Source organism: Sus scrofa, chromosome 9 (assembly GCF_054392235.1).
Source record: "Sus scrofa isolate SSC_HxYL_T2T_F1_AM1 chromosome 9, Sscrofa_HxYL_maternal_Yorkshire_Landrace_v2.0, whole genome shotgun sequence".
In the NCBI taxonomy this organism is placed as follows: domain Eukaryota; kingdom Metazoa; phylum Chordata; class Mammalia; order Artiodactyla; family Suidae; genus Sus; species Sus scrofa.
In genome coordinates this window covers 48,490,377-48,508,655 of record NC_139391.1, presented here as the reverse complement: position 1 = coordinate 48,508,655, position 18,279 = coordinate 48,490,377, and the positions used below count along the sequence as shown (strand labels likewise).

Sequence of the window (18,279 nt, the reverse complement as noted above, 5' to 3'; positions counted from 1 at the left end):
CCTATCCCCCACCATCCACTACTAGCTCTATCTTTTCCCCTCATTTGGGGGCTCTACTTCTTCTTCTTTTCTATTTTTCAGCTGTGCTCACATGTGGAAGATCCCTGGCCAGAGATCGAACCCGAGCCACAGCAGCAACCTGAGCCACTGCAGTGACAACATCAGATCCTTAACCCAATGCACCACAAGAGAACTCTGGAGCTTTACTTCGTGAAGTGCATGTCCTTGGAACCCAGGGTAGTCTAGCTCCTCTCTCACCATCCTCCCTTACCTACAGTGTGAAATGCTCCTCGGTCCTCACTTAGTTTGGCTACAGGGCAGCATTTATCACCACTGACAGATTCCTCCTTTTTTGAAGCAATCTCTTACCTTGACTCCTGCAAAGCAACATTCTCCTGGATAATCTCGTGTCTGGTTCCTTCCAAGTTCCTTTATTGGTTCTCCTAACCCCTCCCCTCTTCTCTTCCCCACCTCCTTCTTCTCTGCTTGTCCTTCAAATACTCTCTAGGATTCTAACCTTGGCCCTTTTCTCACTCAGCACCCACTCTCTGGGCCATCTCTCCCATGGCTTTTATTAACATTAAAAAAAAAATTAAAATTGGAGGTGCCATCGTGGTGCAGTGGAAACAAATCTGACTAGGAACCATGAGGTGGTGGGTTTGATCCCTGACGTTGTTCAGTGGGTTGAGGATCTGGCATTGCTGTGAGCTAGGGTGTAGGTCGCAGGCAAGGCTTGGATCTGGCGTTGCTGTGGCTGTGGTGTAGGCCAGTGGCTACAGCTCTGATTGGACCCCTAGCCTGGGAACCTCCATATACCGCGGGTGTGGCCCTAAAATGACAAAAAAAAATTTATATGTTGCTTTAAAATCCCTATTCTCTTTTCACCCTTCTATTCGCACAGCTGGCAACATACCTGTCATACACAGATCTCACCCTATCATGTCACTGAATACACTCATCAATATTGTCCCCTTGCTTTTAGGATAGAACCAAACCCCTTTGCTGGTCAAAAAGAATCTCCCTAGAATCTGGCCTGACCTTGCACTCCAGCTTCAGTCTTCTTCCAGTGTCCTCATGCAATTCTGGCCATGCTAGACCAGCGTCACTGTCTCTAGTGGTCCATTCTTTTTGAACTCTCAACCTTCCTCCATCCAATGCTTCCTACTTGGAGCCCTCCTCTGCTGGCCCACCCACCTGTCATCTTCAGATCTCTGGTTAAGCGTAGCGTCCTTTCAGAAGACCTGGCCTCACCTCCAGGCTAGGTTAGGTCCTGTTGACTTCTGCACATTTCCTATGACAATATTCACTATACTTTTTGATACTTATGTTTAATTGTTCACTGCTCTATCCTCTAGCCCAATACCCAGTATATATTAGGTGCTCACAGCTCTGTACTAGTTGAATGAACAAATTTACCTAAATGATAATAACATCATCTGAACATATTTGAGAATTTTCACATTGCTTCAGGAAGATAGCCCCTGTGTTTTCCCATTTGTGAATCAACGGCTGTTTCCAGACCAACCCATTCCTGCAAAACAATTAAGCACTTTAATAAAATTGGGAAGGAAAAGGCTGCAACGCCAAAGACAGCTGTGCTATTCTCCAGCTGCAGACAACTGGGTGAGTGTTTAATGCAGAATGTGTCCATCATCTGATTCAAATAACTCCTGGCATTTTTCCCCCTTTAGTCTTGCTGGGTGGTTTGCACATGTGCTCTGTAATCTTCTTGGAGTATTATTATTAATAGCTGATCATGAAAATATTGCCCTTTAAACATTTAAAAAATATTTCATATACCCTTAAATGTGGCTTTATTAACTCCCAGATTTTTTCAAAGGAGGGGAAAAACTCTGCGATTACTGATGGAAAAACAGGATTAGCTATGTAGACATTCACTTCGTAGGAAAACTGTCAGGAGCATGCTAGTTTCATGTAATTGAAATACATCTTTTTATATACCTGCTTCTGGGTGAGAGGCAAGTCACAGGAATGGGGTTTTCCGGGGGCCTGTGAGGAGGTTGCATCTGTCCACATCTCGTCTTAATGATTTTCAGACCTGCCACTTTGAAAATAAATTTGCCTAATGTTTTCCCCTTCTATATCAGAACCCCAGATACTGAGAAATCTCAACCGAAGACAAAATAATTCATGAGAATCCAGAGATGACATTTACTAAATCATCAGAATGTCAAGAACCACCCTGATCTCCAGTAGGACCAAGAGTTGTCCAAAGGGAGTTCCCAGGGTGGCTCAGTGGGTTAAGAACCCTACACAGTCTCCATGAGGATGACGGTTCAATCTGTGGCATGCTCAGTGGGTGAAGAATCTGGTATTGCAGCAAACAGCAGCAAAGGTCACAGATACAGCTCGATCCAGTGTTGCCGTGGCTGTGGTATAGGCTGGCAGCTCCAGCTCCAATTCCACCCCCAGCCAGGGAACTGCCTCAGGAGCCACCATTAAAAAGAAAAAAAAAAAAAAAAAAAAAAAAAAAAAAGAGTGGTACATAATCCCACAGGGAAAGGAAGTGTGCACAAGCACACACTGGATTTTATTTGGGGGCTGTTTCTTGGCGTATTTTGGTGTTGTGGATCCTAAACTACATGGCTGGGAATGAACAGTAGAGCTTTAAATGCAGCTAAAAGGAATATAGCAGAGAGCGTGCATCATCTCCTGGCTGAGGAGAAAGATTTTCTAAAGACAAGGAGGGAGTAGATGACCTTTCCAGAGCCCTCTTGTCCGAAGATTTTATGATTCCGTGCACGTCCTGTGTCTAGACATGAAGGGTGGGCGCTTCTGCTTTTGCTGCTGTAAACATGCGCAAAGTATAACTGCGCCACCTACAGTCAGATCTCAGAAACTACGCAGCCTCAGCCAGGAAAAAACGAAACAAAACAAAATAATAGGGGAGGAAAAGACCCACCGGAAAGAACAAAATTGTAGGGTCTATGACAATGAATATTCTCCTCCAATTATATTTACCTTTAGTCTAGGCTTTCAAAGCAACTCTAGCTTTCATGCCTGTGTTTTGCACACTTGTCAATATTCATTCGTGTATTCAATGCCTAATATATAAGAGATATGTTCATTTCGTGAGAAAAGGACTCTTCCTTTAAGTGAGAAAGACCTGGACAGGTAAGTTAGCTGACCATGGTTATACAGTGACGCAAGCCAAGACCCAGGTGTTTGTTTCCAGCCATCAGGGCCCCAGAGGACACAGGGTTAGAGCTGGCCTACCAGCTGGTGGAACCAGATCCCACAATCTCTGGCTGCAGGGCCCTGGTGGTCCCTGGGTTGGAGTTGGCTGCAGATGGGTGGGGCTGGGGCCCAAGGAGGCCTGGGGCTGGTGAGAGCCTGCTTTTGAGCACCCTGGGTACCAACAAAGTTAGCAGAGCCTCACTGGGCCTAGGGTTAGTGTCAGTCCACCAGGGGGTGGGGCCGGGCCATGTGGTGGGCTGGGGGCTCAGGAGTTTCTAAGGCAGCTGGCCTGCTGGTAGGTGGTGGCATGCCTAGGCTGCGGGCATGCCAGGACTGGTGCCAATCTGTTGAAAATTAAGCGAGATAATTCATGTAAAGGGCTCTGCACAATGTCTTATGCAAACTCAATATTGGGAGCTGTTTAGGATACTGGAAAGGTTTAATCCTTATAAAAGAAGGAACCAGTACTTGAACCAATGTATTTTTTTAATACCCTATCTCTTTCTGTTATTGATTTTCCGTGTGCTCAGAGAATACACTTTGTATGATTTCAGTCTTTTGATACTTGTCCTAATGTTCAAATTTTCATATTCATTGCTGCTGAGCCACAATGGGAACTCCTCTTCTTATCTTTCTTAACAAAGTTACTTCTTAGGGAAATCAAGTTTCCCCTACTTTATATGAAAATCTTATAGACTGGTTTTATAGTTTATGGCAATGCACTTTTAAAATTATTTAGCAACAAATAATTTAGTTATCTTACAGCACTTATAAAGAAAATTTTCAGTCAGTGATTTTAGTTTTACTTTTTTTTTTATCTTGTTTTTTTTTTTAGGGCCACACTGGCGGCATATGGAGGTTGCCAGGCCAGGGGTCCAATCGGAGCTTTTGCTGCTGGCCTATGCCAGAGCCACAGCAGCGCCAGATACGATCCGCATCTGTGAACTATACCACATCTCATGGCAACGCCAGATCGTTAACCCACTGAATGAGGCCAGGGATCGAACCTGGAACCTCATGGCTCCTAGTTGGATTCGTTTCCACTGTGCCACGATGGAAAATCATAGCTTTACTTATGATTTTCCCCTGTATCCCCTATCTCTAGTTCACCTCATGTCTTTTACTCTCCAACTTTTAAATTTTTTAATTAATTAATAACTTATTTTAGGCTATTCCTACCCTGTGGCATATGGAGTTCCTGGGCCAGGAATCAGATCCAAGCTTCGGCAATGCCAGATCCTTTACCCACTGTGCCGGGCTGGGGACTGAACCTGAGTCCCAGAGCTCCAGAGACTCTGCTGCTCCTGCTGCACCAAAGGGGGAACTCCATCCTCCAATTTTTTAGAATGTTGTGCCTATTTCTGCTATATAGCAAAGGGACCCTGTCATATATAAATACACACACACACACACACACACACACCCTTTCTTGTATTATCATCCATCATGATCTATCCCAAGAGACTGGATGTAGTTCCCTGTGCTACAGAGTAGGACCTCATTGCTTATTCATTCTAACTGTAATAGTTTTCATCTATTAGCCCCAAACTTCCAGTCCATCCCACTCCTCCCTCCCTCCCCCTTAGCAACCACAAGTCTGTTCTCTATGTCTGTCAGTCTATTTCTGTTTTGTAATTATCCTCCAATTTTAAGGCCTAAACATCTAGGCTTTCTTCTCCCTGCAACTGATTTCTATCAAGAGCTTACCCTAGGTATAATGACAATAATCACTGAACCTAGAAAGAAGAGGCATTAAGCACAATTTACATGAATAATAGGCTCTGTTAACATTTAATTGAATGTTTCTAACTTATTTAATCTTATTAGGTAGGCAGTATTTTCATCAATTTACAGATGGAGAAACCAAGGTCATACAATCTGCAAATGGCAGAGACGAGACTCTAAACTGTTTAAAGCTCTGAGCGTCTATAATGCCTCTGAGACAAATTACCCTCCAGCTGAAGTTAATATCCTACTAGGGTTGTCATTTCTTGGTGTAATCAATGAATAATTTTGAGGATCTTTTTTTGTATGTAGAGCAGTGCGTTATGTAATAACTCCACACTGATTCATTCAACCCCCTAATCAGTTCTTGTATTACTGACCCATGTATGGTCAGAGTCCAGTACCAGAGGGTTTTGTTTCCAGTGCGAGTACAACTCTGAGAGAGAAAAAAGGAGAGCCTCTCTCCTTGATGTGGGAACCGTCTTCGATTCCTCTTTACTTCCTTTTCTTTCTTTCTTTTTTTTTTTTTTTTTTTTTTTTTTTTTTGCTTTTTAGGGGCACACTCACAGCATATGGAAGCGTGCATTGAATCAGAGCTACAGCTGCTGGCGTACACCACAGCCACAGCCAGGCAGGATCCGAGCTGCATCTGTGATCTGCACCACAGCTCACGGCAATGCAGGATCCTTAACCCACTGAGCGAGGTCAGGGATCAAACCCGCATCCTCATGGATCCTACTCAGGTTAACCGCTGAGCCACGAAGGGAACTCCTCTTTACTTTCCTTTTAACTCCCCCGAGGCACTCAGCAAACGTCAGCAAATGGAGAATTGAGAAATGAGTTGGCTAAAAAGATGGCATTTAACATTCCGCAGATTAAATATCTGCACTTAAGAGGGGTTCATTATGTTAAAGAGAATGACATTTCCATCATTTTATTAATTCATTCAGTAAAGTACTATCAAGCCTCAACCCTGTCTTGAGCATTCTGTAAGGACACATGGTCTCTAAAAGAATCTAGGTGGGGTCTAGAATAAACAGGGTACAAATAACAATGACAGATAATAGAAAGCAGTGAATGATGATATGACTTCCAGTCAAGTGTTTTGAGTTTGAAGAAGTTAGGAAGACAAGGTAAGGAAGCTCCTTTTTCCTTAAACTTGTTTCATGTTCTCCTTGGCAATTTCCTGGTCTCAAAATTTTAAGTTACAGAATTAAGGGCACTAAGACATCCAGTGCATGGATAACTTGAAACACTTTTGAGTTCATTCATCCCTTCAATACCTTTATTGGAATCCTCAAAAAGAGAATAAATTATATGGGTCTGACAAAATGGCTAGCTGTTCAGGTAACTTGTCACCTTGCCTCCCAGGCAAACAGACACATTTCTCAGAATCTCCTCCATCTAGATGGGCCCAATGACTAGGTCTTGTCCAAAGGAAGTTGGGCAAAGGATGCATACAGCTAATTTCTGGGCATGACCCGTACACATTTTCCGTGTGCACTTTCCCCACAGGCTCCTTCAACATAGAAGACTCTATAAACTGGGAGAAGAGCGAAGTCCTGAAATAGACGGAGCCTGGGTCTCAAATGACTGTGGAAAACTCCATTGACTAGCAACTTCCACACTGGACTTGACAGAAATAACCTCGGAAAAGGTACACAACTAGGTCCCAATGTCCTTACATCAAGGACTTTTAACTGTGACAGATCAAGAGTAAAAGCCAACAAATGAGAACCTTCATTATGACGGAACACTAAGTTTATTTCCCCTTAATTTTCTTTGTTTTCTCAGGTAGTGGAGCACAGGGGCAGGGAGGGGGTTGGCGGTGGGGATTAGTGAAAACCACACAGCTGCACCGACCCATTACAAACACTAACTGGTATACTGGTATGTTTAAGTAAAGTAACACTGGAACAGTAACTCCAACAGAAAAAATAATTTTTTTTTCTTTTGGATCCCAAGCATTAAATTTTATGACACTCAAATCTAATAAAAGATGTGAAATATACAAAGAAAGTGATACTGACTTCTCTCTTTCTCCCTTTGACATCAAGCATTTGGAGGGATGCTAAAAGTTTTGACAATCTACATCATTTCTGTGGTTTCAGGCTGACATAAAATTTGTCCAAAGAAGACTCTGTGCTGTTAAAATATTCAACTGATACACGTGAGTAACAGTCATAATCAACTTTTATTTTACATACTTTACAGAATGCCTTTGCAAACCATGTTTTCATGTTTATGTTACAACACATGACATTTCTCTATGAAAATATTTGTTAAATAATTTTGCAGAAGAAGTGGGTAAAAGTGAAGAAAGAGAGAAAATAAGATTTTAAAGCTAATCTTAAGCGATAGGCCTAAATATTTGACAACAATTTCCTTTCACAGAAAATCACAGGATTGTAACTTTGAGACATCAAAAGTGCAGTGCATCAGTTAAACTAAAAAACCAGGACCATTAGGAATTCCCCTGTGGTACAGCAGATTAAGGATCTGGTGGTGTTACTGCTGTGGCTCAGGTCGCTGTTGTGGCATGGGTTCATCCCTGGCCTGGGAACTCTGACATGCCTTGGGCCTGGCCAAAAAGACCCCTAAACCCCAGTAGAGTCAAATGTATTATTTGGGTATCAAATTTCCCTTTCTACATATATTCAGAGTTGCATAATTTTATACTTATTAAATAATGGTTTAAAATAATAATTACCAAAATCTTTAAATAATCCCAGTTCTGGATTAAATCATGGTAATATTAATATTTTTTAAAATTCCCAATTTATTTGTTCATCAGTAAAATATAATATTTGACAATGACCCCAGAGATTAAGTTCTCTGTGTGTAGGAAGACGATAATCTCATTACACCTGCTATCACGTCACTCAGCTGCTATTATATCACAATTTTTTCCCCATACTGATGTTTCCACTTGAACAACATACTACAAGTAGTTGTTATTATGTACTGAACTCATTCCTGAAACAAGGAACCATCTTTACATTAGTATTTTGTTGTTACGGTGTTTAGTCATGATATCATTAAGCACAATGAATTTTACTTAATGAATAATGATGAATTAAGGCAAAAGGACATAACCTGGTCCCCTTAAAAACTTATCCTCTATCTTTTAAAAAACTGTTGTTGAGGCTATACAAATTGCAGATCTGCTGGCTAGAAAGACACCATTAGTCCCTTGGTGTTCACAGCATGTTCTTTTGACCTACCAGCATGATCATTCCTCAGCAGGACCCACCATTCTGATTTTCAAATGATACTGTTCACGTGCTAGGCCTCTTGGCTGTACATATGTAGATTATTTCTCTTGATTAAAAATATTCAGTAATTCGGCAATAATCTACTCAGCCTTTTTGCCCTCGCCATTGAATAATTTTTCATTTTTACAACCATTTCCTGCATGGTTGCTGAACTTTTCTTCTGTCATCTTCTTCACATAATCAAGTGGTCCATTCCCTTCAAAGGAGGAGGGGTTTTTGAATGAGCCTCCAATTCTGTCCCACAACGTGAAGTACTGTCCATAGTTATAGTCAAAGAGCATATGGTGGTCTGTATGATGGGCTGAGCCATTAATAAATGGCCTTAAGCTCTGGGGAACACGGAAGTCACCGTCATGAATGGAAATTGTCCAGATATTGACCAAAATGTACAAACCTAAATAAACTACCTTGTGTAGGGGAAAAACGAAAGGGTATATGTGGTAAGGGAGACTCTGAAGGAAGCCATCCAGAGGGTGAAAAGCATGACTTGCAAATGGAGTAGGGATCTTCCAGATGTGATGAGGTTTGTGTAAGCGCTAGAGAAGAAAAGGACACCAAGTTAATGTCGCAGACTTTCCCCCGAGACACACTCCACTGCACTTTTCCTGCTCATGTTGTGGGAAACGACCTGGCTACACATCTCTTTGAATGTAGCAAATTACTTTATAAAATGCCCCTCTTCTTTATCTCCAAACAGCAAAATTTTAACTCAGCCCCTCCAGACCCATAAAGAAGGACACACACAAAATGTACCTTGTACCTGTCATGACTATGGCTACTTGAGTATTTAATAATACCTCTTATAATAGAAATGATGATGATAACAACAGTAATAGTAGTAGTAGTACCTGAAATGAGTATTTTCTGTCTTTCCCCTACAAATGACTCTACCTTATATAAAAGTCTATGATGAAGGCCTCTGTGAATCCAGTAGATCAGCATGTCAGTGAAAAAGAGAAAGGACAATACACTAGCAAGGAGTCGAAACCAGCCTACAAGAGACAACAGGATATGGCACAATCAAGATTTGGCTCCCAGGATCAGCGTTTACTTTTTATATGTCCATCTAAGGAGACAAAATATGATCCCAGACCCAAACACTGTAAACTATCTGCTTTGGTTAATCCAGTATGTTACAATCTCCACCTCCCTTGGCTCCCTGGGCTCTGCTTACTTCCCTCTCATAAAAACTTGAAGGGACCCACCCAAAATATTTCTTAATTAAACTATGAAGTTATTTATGGGGAGTTCCCATCATGACTCAGCGGAAACGAATCTGACTAGTATCCATGAGGATGCAGGTTCGATCCTTGGCCTTGCTCAGTGGGTTAAGGATCTGGTGTTGCCCTGAGCTGTGTAGATGTGCCTCGGATCTGTCGTTGCTGTGACTGTGGTGTAGGTCTACAGTTCTGATTCGACCTCTAGCCTGGGAACCTCCATATGCCTTGGGTAGGGCCCTAAAAAAAAAGAAAAGACAAGCTATTTACGAAACAGAAAAAGTATACTCCTGTGGCATCTTTATGATTGAAATGTTTGAGAATAATGCTCTTTATTTTTCCTTCACATTAATCTTCATAAAACATATCTTTAGGAGTTCCTGTCATGGCTCAGTGGTTAATGAATCCGACTAGGAACCATGAGGTTGTGGGTTCGATCCCTGGCTTTGCTCAGTGGGTTGAGGATCCGGTGTTGCCATGAGCTGTGGTGTAGGTCACAGACATGGCTCAGATCCCGGGTTGCTGTGGCTCTGGCGTAGGCTGGCAACTACAGCTCTGATGAGACCTCCTAGCCTGGGAACCTCCATATGCCACAGGAGTGGCCGAAGAAATGGCAAAAAGACAAAAAAACAAAAAAAACAAACAAAAAAAACCCCCCAAAAAACCCATATCTTTACATATTACCTCCCCTGCTTTGAGTTTTATTTTCCATGAAACACCTTAAGCCCAGCATTTACTCCATAACCCAACCTGTTCTGATCTTCCCAACCTCATCTGTTCATGAACTAACCAGGCTGGATCACTCAATGTCCTCCCAATATCTTCAAAGCCTTACGTCTATACCTTTACTCGTATCTAGAATGCCCTCGTTCCTTTCATTTTTATTCATAATTTGACCCACTTTTCAAGGTTGAGTCAATTCATCACCCTGGTATATAATTTTTATTCCCTCCTTTAAATAACTAACCTCTTACTGAGAGAGCATGGGTGCTGACGCCAGCAAGCTTGGGTTCCAGGCTCAGATCTACCACTTATTTGTTAAGTGAGCATGGCGAGTTACTGAAGCTCTCTGTACACTTAAGTTACTCACCTATGAATGGAGCAGAACAGTAGTACCTACCTCAGAGAATTAATGTAGAATAAAACTGATTGATACATGTGAAAAACTTAGAACTGGAGCTGGTACATATTAACACTCAATAAATGTTAACTATTATTCTTACTTCCTAATACTAGATACTTGAAATGTATCTGGATGAAATAACTCCAGAATTTCACAAAAATTAGTTTAGTCATTGCAGTACTATTTGTAGCAGAAAAATGAGGAAAAATCTAAAGGTCTGAAAATGGTGGATCATTTAAATAAACTATAGATAGGAGTTCCCACTGTGGCTCGGTGGTTAACAAATTCGACTAGGAACCATGAGGTTGTGGGTTCAATCCCTAGCCTTGTTCAGTGAGTCAAGGATCTGGTGTTGCCGTGAGCTGTGGTGTAGGTCGCAGACGAGGCTCAGATCCCACATTGCTGTGGCTGTGGCGTAGGCCGGTGACTACAGCTCCAATTCGACCCCTAGCCTGGGAACCTCCATATGCCTCGGGAGAGGCCCTAGAAAAGGCAAAAAAGACAAAAAAACAAAAACAAAAACAAACAAACAAATAAAACTATGGATATCTATACTAAGTGATCCTATACAATGTCAGTATTTGCTGACATGAAAATATTGGCATATACACTGCTAAGAGGAAAAAAGAATCAGAGTCCAAACCAGCATGCATAGTAGTGTTTCATTTTTTGTTATATAAATAATGAAGTACACAGGCAGAGAAAAATGGAAGGAGATACACCAAACAAGTTAAGAGTTTCTAGGTAGCAGGATGATGGATTTTTTAAAATCTGTGTCTGCCAATTTTCTATAAATATCATGTACTACTTGATAATTTTTTTTCATGTTTGAATTCAATGAAGATAACAGGAAACAAATTCAAGGGTCTGGCTCTGATTATATCAATCTTCCCCAAGCATAATTTCATCCACAACAAAAGACTGTAAAATTGACAAATGAAATGAAAGAAATGCACATGTGTCAAGACATGAATGTGTAAAAGCAGAACACTGAAAACAACTGAACAGTTCCTAGTTATTTCCAAAGGAAAAAAAAGGCAAATTTGGTTTCTGTAGAGAAACCAACCTGTGCCTGACATTTATATAACGTACTCACCGAATGGAAACTCTCCTACGCCATCATATAATCTGCTGTAACCTCTCACTTCTAGCAGAAACAGTGAAACGGTGGGAAGGCTTATCCATGGCATTGATTTGACAGAATGCATAATCTCGCGATAGACTTGATTCTGAAAATGAAGTTTCCTACACTTACCAATCACAAAATATAGGTTAAACAAAACTAGCATAAAATTGTTCTGGATTGGATTTAAAAAATGTCTTTTATATGAAGGAGCTTACCTCCAAATTGCTTCTACTGAAATATTAATATGTGGGCAAGGGTGTGTAAGAAAAACATTCCTTCGTCCTAAGCAAATGCAACAAATTTTTTAAATTCTGAAACTTCTTTTCCTTCCCATAAAATCTCTATTCCAAATTTCTATTTACAGAATAATCATTTCTTTCATAGTTTAGTTCCATCCCCAACCCGCTCCATTTTTTTTTTCAGTCCTTACAGTGACTGACAAATACATGTAATTGAATTAGCAAAGTGACTGTTAACAAGTCTACATCTACAGAGTTTGGACTACTGGGTCAAAAAATAAATACATAGTAAAAGCATGTTTCAGTTTGTGAAAGTCAAATATTAAAACAATTATACAAATGTATACATTTGTTTCTTCATCACTATTAGCAAATAAATTCTTGCCTATGTATCTACCAAGACCCAAGACTAGGTTTAAAGTTAAAAAGAAAAATAGTTTATTGTTTAAATTAAAGAAAGATGAGAAGGGATTAGCCCTTCCAAAAACATGTAACCACCTGGGGCTGGTTTCAGAAACACTAACAGTTTATAACTAGTTTAATCTGAAAATATCACAAATACATCATATTGTTATTTTTATTGTAAAAGAAGTTAAAAAATAGATTAAGAAGATAACTTACCTTTAAAAACTGTGGGTGTTTCATTAATGAATGATCATAGACAAAATAATAACTCAGTGTTGCAAAGAAGAAATACAGGTTATAAGCACCAAGATTTGTTATAATCAGGAGACTGATAGTTTGTCGGAAGATGTCATCCTCTGGCCATGTGGCTGGATATATATATGGTGTAAAAAAATAATAATCTGCTATGTTGAGTACAAGATCCATCTTTGCTCCTAAAGGATAAACAAGTACAACAATTATTTGCCCATGTTGACATTTCTCAAAGCTAAAATTTTTCAGAAAAATTATATATGAAGTTCCTGCTTTCATAAGCATATGTACTACTAGCCTGCTGCTATGAGAATCCCCTAAGTGCCACCTTTAGAGTCAGAAGGGATCTTTAATGTCATCTCTAGTCCAACCTCTTCATATCACACATAGGGACACCAAAGCTCAGTTAAAGAAACTGGACCCCACGGAGTTTCTCCTCTAAGGTCAAGCTAATGGGGAGCGTAAGTCCAGGTCTAGTTGTGTCTTCGTGTTCTTTTCCATCATGTCCTTCGGCAACATGCTAAGTAGAAAAGATGTGGAACACAGGGTACTAGGCACTCAGGCTAATGGTCAATTCCTTCAGCTACAAATTTCAGAGGTATCTTTCTCCTAAAAGGTCTCATATTTCAGAGGTTTTTGCTTCTGTGCCAAGACTTAAGATGGATTCCCTAAAAGGTATCTATGCTGTGACCACAAGCACAAAAGTCAGGGACTATCTGTTCTCATAACAGAAAAGGCCACTCCCAATGACAAAATAAAGGGAAATGTATTCCTGGCATTGAAAACCAGAACACATTTATTCCCACCCCCCTGCCAATCCGGGGCTGGCAAACTGTGGCCCACAGGCCAAACACAGGGCCTGTTTCTGCAAAGAAGCTTTGTTGGAACACAACTACGTCCAGATTATATATTGTCTATGGCTGCTTCTCTGTATTACAAAGTCAAGGTTGAGTCACTGCAATAGAGACAGCATAGCTTACAAAGCCTAAAATGTTATCTAGCCCTTTAAAGGTTTGCCAACTCCTTTTCCAGATGCTTAAACTTGAATAACTTAAGCTGTTTCTATATTCATGATCCTGCACAAATATAGTTCAGCAACGCCACGGTCAGCTTTTGGGAGCTGACCATTGACTCTGTTATTTACTATCTACTTCCTCATTCTTTATTGCACTGTTTGTAGTGAAAATGTGTCCAGTATTCTAAAACACCTGTCACCTATAATGAAAACTTTTGAACAACAAGAGCAACAACAAAAAACCAGCCTCAAAATTGCCACTAGGTTTTTAGTCTCTCAAAATCAAATTCTAGAAACTCTTTATTAGGGCATTTAGGCCCTTGCTGGTGATATGAATTGTAAGCATTTCTTCTTCTGTTGACATGGAAAGAAATTTTTTTTTTTTTTTTTTTTGTCTTTTTGCTATTTCTTTGGGCCGTTCCCGCGGCATATGGAGGTTCCCAGGCTAGGGGTTGAATCGGAGCTGCAGCCACCGGCCTACGCCAGAGCCACAGCAACTCGGGATCCGAGCCGCGTCTGCAACCTACACCACAGCTCACGGCAACGCCAGATCGTTAACCCACTGAGCAAGGGCAGGGACCAAACCTGCAACCTCATGGTTCCTAGTCGGATTCGTGAACCACTGCGCCACGACGGGAACTTCGGAAAGAAATTTTTAATCAACTAATGCCAAATGCCAGATACTGACAAATATCCTTCATTGTATATTGTTAATCCACTCAAACAGCAATTAAGTATCAAGCACTGCACTAGGTAATGAGCACACAAAGATTAAAAAGACATAGTCTAAATCTATCTTAAAGGTAAGGCAACTATAAAAACAAATAGTTATATCAATATGATAAGTGCTATTATAAAGGTGTATGTATATATGTATACACACACACATAAATTCTGTGAAATCACAAAAGACAACACACTACCTCAACTTATAGTAGAAGGCTTCATAGTGAAATCCTTTATTTTGGGCTTTGAAGGACATTTCCAGAAAGAAAAGATTAGGGATGGCGATTTCAAGTGTAAAGAGGAAGAAATGTAGGATGACTGTGAGATTTTGCCTTGTCTGAATGGATGGTGATGTTATTACAATCAAAATAGGGAATATTGTGAGAACTAGTAAATTTGAGTGTAACCAGGGACTCGGGGGGCGGGGGGGTGTGAGGAATGATGGGTTCAGTTTGGGTCTTAAACCTAATTGCTGTGGCTCATCTGGGTTCCTAGACAAAAGCAGTAGACTTCATACAAATATGAATCTGAAGTTCAAAAGGAAGCCTAGTAGTAACTGAAGGTGAAACCAGAGAGGACAGGGCAGCAGAGGCAATACAGTAAGTAATACCAGAAACATAAACACAGAAGAACGACCTAACAACTGAAAATAATATTGCTACCTGATTAAAGGTTGCTAAGAGTTGATGAACTGGTCTTGCATGTTACCTGTAGCACCAAATAGCTGTATTTAAGTCTGTATAGTATTTACAACATGGCTGTGCAGCCCGAAATAACTCAAACCTTAACCAAGAATCTCCTTGACTCAATCTTTAATATCCGACATAAGTAAACTTTAATAAGATCTTAGTCCTTAATGATAAAAAAAAAAGCTCTTTAATTTTGCTTTTAAATGAAGACCATGATAACTGCATTAATTTATATATTCCCTGTTCATAACGGCTGTGAAGTAAACCTGCACCTAAAAGGAAGGAGGAAAGGTACTTTCGTCAACCTGGAGGCAGCTGAGATCCTGTGAAATTAACCCTGTTTTTAAGTGTTTTTCAGAATTTTGGTTTCATTTAATTCAATTTTTTGAATGTAAGTAATTATGCAACAATTCAAAATTGTTGCAATTTCTGACATCTAATATAAAAGTATTTGAAATCACTATTATGATCTCAAAACTGCAAAAAATTTAAAAACAAAGTGAAAAATAAAAAAGGGAGTTCCCATTGTTGCTCAGTGGTAACAAACCCAACTAGTACCCATGAGAAAGCAGGACTGATCCCTGGCCTTGCTCAGTGGGTTACAGATGTGACTGAGATCTGGTGTTGGTGTTGCTGTGGCTGTGCCTTAGGCTGGTGGCTATAGCTCTGATTCGACCCCTAGCCTGGGAACTTCCATATGCTGCAGGTGCAGCCTTAAAAAGACCAACCAACCAACCAACCAACTCTGTGATTCAATTTGTAAATTTATACTCAAAACCACATCTCTGAAATGGAGATAACATAGCTTACTTCATTGAACTGTTCTAAGATTTCAGGTAGTGGTTTGGCAATATCTGACATTTGGAAAGCTTGCCAACACATAGGAGCTACCATTACTACTGTTATGGGAACCAAAGCGGAGGCAAAATTACTTTAACCTAAGGCAGAAAAAGATGCATGTGATTTTTGTTTGTTTGTTTGTTTTGTTTTGTTTTGTTTTGTTTTTGTTTTGTCTTTTTGCTATTTCTTTGGGCCCCTCCCGTGGCATATGGAGGTTCCCAGGCTAGGGGTCGAATCAGAGCTGTAGCCGCCAGCCTACGCCAGAGCCACAGCAACACTGGATCCGAGCCGCGTCTGCAACCTACACCACAGCTTACGGCAACGCCGGATCTTTAACCCACTGAGCAAGGGCAGGGACCGAACCTGCAATCTCATGGTTCCTAGTCGGATTCGTTAACCACTGTACCACGACGGGAACTCCCATGTGATTTTTTTAAATTTGAAAAATAATTGAGAATGTCTAATGTCAATATTTACTATATTAAGCTGCTGCAAATATTAACTCATTTAACCCTTTCAAAATATAACCCGAGAGTTAGGTACTGGTATTATTCTTATCAGATAAGAAAGCTGGGCACAGGGAGTTCTCTTGTGGCACAGCAGGTTAAAGATCTGGTGTTGTCACTACAGCAGCTTGGGTCACTGCTGTGGTGCGGGTTTGATCCCTGGCCCAGGAACTTTCATATGTCGAGGGAGCAGCCAAAAGAAAAAGAAAAGAAAGCGGGCACAGAAATTTCCCAGAGTCATCAAGGCTGGTTGCAAAATCCATGGACTTTAACCAAGTTCTAATGCCACTTCATCTCCTTAAATTTTTAAGTTCTCAGTGATTCTACAAGCTCACATACTTTTGCATATAACTTTAAGGGGCTTATACCCACTGAAACAAATAAACCTTTTCTTAAAACACAGTTGTCAATACAACACAATTAGGCTTCAAAAACAACTTGAGTCGTTTTCCTTTACTTCAAAAGCACAGATAATAACTAACATTTATTGAGAACCAGGTATTATTTGAAAAGCACTTTTTATGTATTACCTTGCTTGATTCTCGCAACCCTATAAGGTGGGTACTTCTTTAACCTTCATTTTATGATAGGGAAACTGAAGGCAGGAATATTCATATAAGTAATGGAACAGTAATAAATAATAAGTAACAGCAAGGATGTATATTCCAGAGCCTGGTCTCTTAGCAACTACATCATATTCTCTTTCAAGGTGTAGGGATGCAGGTGGGGAATTCTGAGCATTATATCACATAATGAATAGGAAAGTACTCTGTAAATAAGCAAGGTTCACGTATTTATTATTTTTAGGTGTTTATCACTGGAAACCTAAAGAGAAAAAAGTCGATGGTGATATAAAGACAGGTTACCTACTAAAACGTTTGTCTAAAAATACCTGGCTACCACAAACTTCCCAGTTTGGAAACTTTCTCTCCTATTCCACCTCCAAATTTATTCTGCTATTACACAGGGATGCTAGCAGACATGATTCTTCCTATTAGGATGCTAAAGTAATAGATGATCCCACTTCCCTTCTTCTCAGACCATAGATTGTTGTCCCTCCATCCTAATTACAATGAAGTAACCTGGGCTTGCACAGATAATGACTAGTTCTTCCAGCCTAATTCCTTAGCTAAGAAGGAGAAGTCGACCCTTCAAGAATAGAGGGAAATCTCTCGCAAAGCAAAGCGTTAGTGTTCGGTGAACAGACTGCCTTTGATAAGAGATTCGCAATAGCCAACACAAACTTCTCATTTTCTTCATGCCGGTCTGTTTCTTCCACCTCTGCTCCCAGAAAACCCTCTTTTTATTTGTATAATGATTTTTATTTTTTCCGTCATAGCTGGTTTAAAGTGTTCTGTCAATTTTCTACTACACAGCAAGGTGACACATACCATACATGTATACCCTTTGGCCGCGCCCTGTCTCACTTTAGACTTGTCCCGACCGCATCCCCTACGCCCCGCACTCGCTCCATCACAGTCCTTCCAAGCTGTTTTCAGGACACTTGGCTACCTGCTCCTCTCTACTAATGTCAGCGCAGGAGTTCTGGGGCCAAGTTTCGCAGATAAAGCTCCAGCGCCTGCCCAGTGCCTTTCGTCTAGGAGGCAGTCAAACAACGCCCGATGGATGCTGTTAAAGAAGGGAGCAGCTGCACTCTCAATTTCCCCGCCTAGATCGCCTTGGATAGAAGTCTCTCCACCTTCTTTTCCTCTTCGCCTCTCCCGTCCCGCTCAGGTGTATTCCGCCTCCTTTCCTCGAGCCCCAGGTATCCCTACCTAGAGAGGGTCCGCCGCCACCGCCACCTCGGTTACTCCGGGATCTCGGCTGCTCCGCTAGCCAACCTCTGCGGTGAGCGAGCCAGCAAGGTCTGGGAGGACGTAGCCTGACCCCACGCTCAGGGAGGTGGGCGCTGCCAGCCAATCAGGGACCGGCAACATAAGCTG

The 18,279-nt window shown here is 40.9% G+C and overlaps 1 protein-coding gene and 1 long non-coding RNA gene across 3 annotated transcripts in view; one reads left to right on the top strand and one right to left on the bottom strand.

Annotated features, from left to right (window-relative positions):
* The first annotated feature begins 6,467 nt into the window (after nt 1–6,467).
* The window catches only part of LOC102163364 (uncharacterized), a 118,606-nt gene continuing 106,794 nt past the window's right edge, over nt 6,468–18,279 (top strand). For both annotated transcript variants that reach the window (XR_014815454.1, XR_014815472.1), the window contains exons 1-2: nt 6,468–6,580; nt 7,035–7,093. This is a non-coding gene — a long non-coding RNA (uncharacterized LOC102163364). The remainder of the gene's footprint in view (nt 6,581–7,034; nt 7,094–18,279) is intronic.
* Nucleotides 7,099–18,205, bottom strand: SC5D (sterol-C5-desaturase). The gene is made up of 5 exons (XM_003129944.5): nt 18,112–18,205; nt 12,525–12,742; nt 11,635–11,767; nt 9,090–9,190; nt 7,099–8,734 (listed from the first exon to the last, which is right to left on the bottom strand). Exons 2-5 carry the CDS (start codon nt 12,732–12,734, stop codon nt 8,279–8,281), a joined length of 900 nt encoding a protein of 299 aa, XP_003129992.1. The 5' UTR covers nt 12,735–12,742; nt 18,112–18,205; the 3' UTR covers nt 7,099–8,278.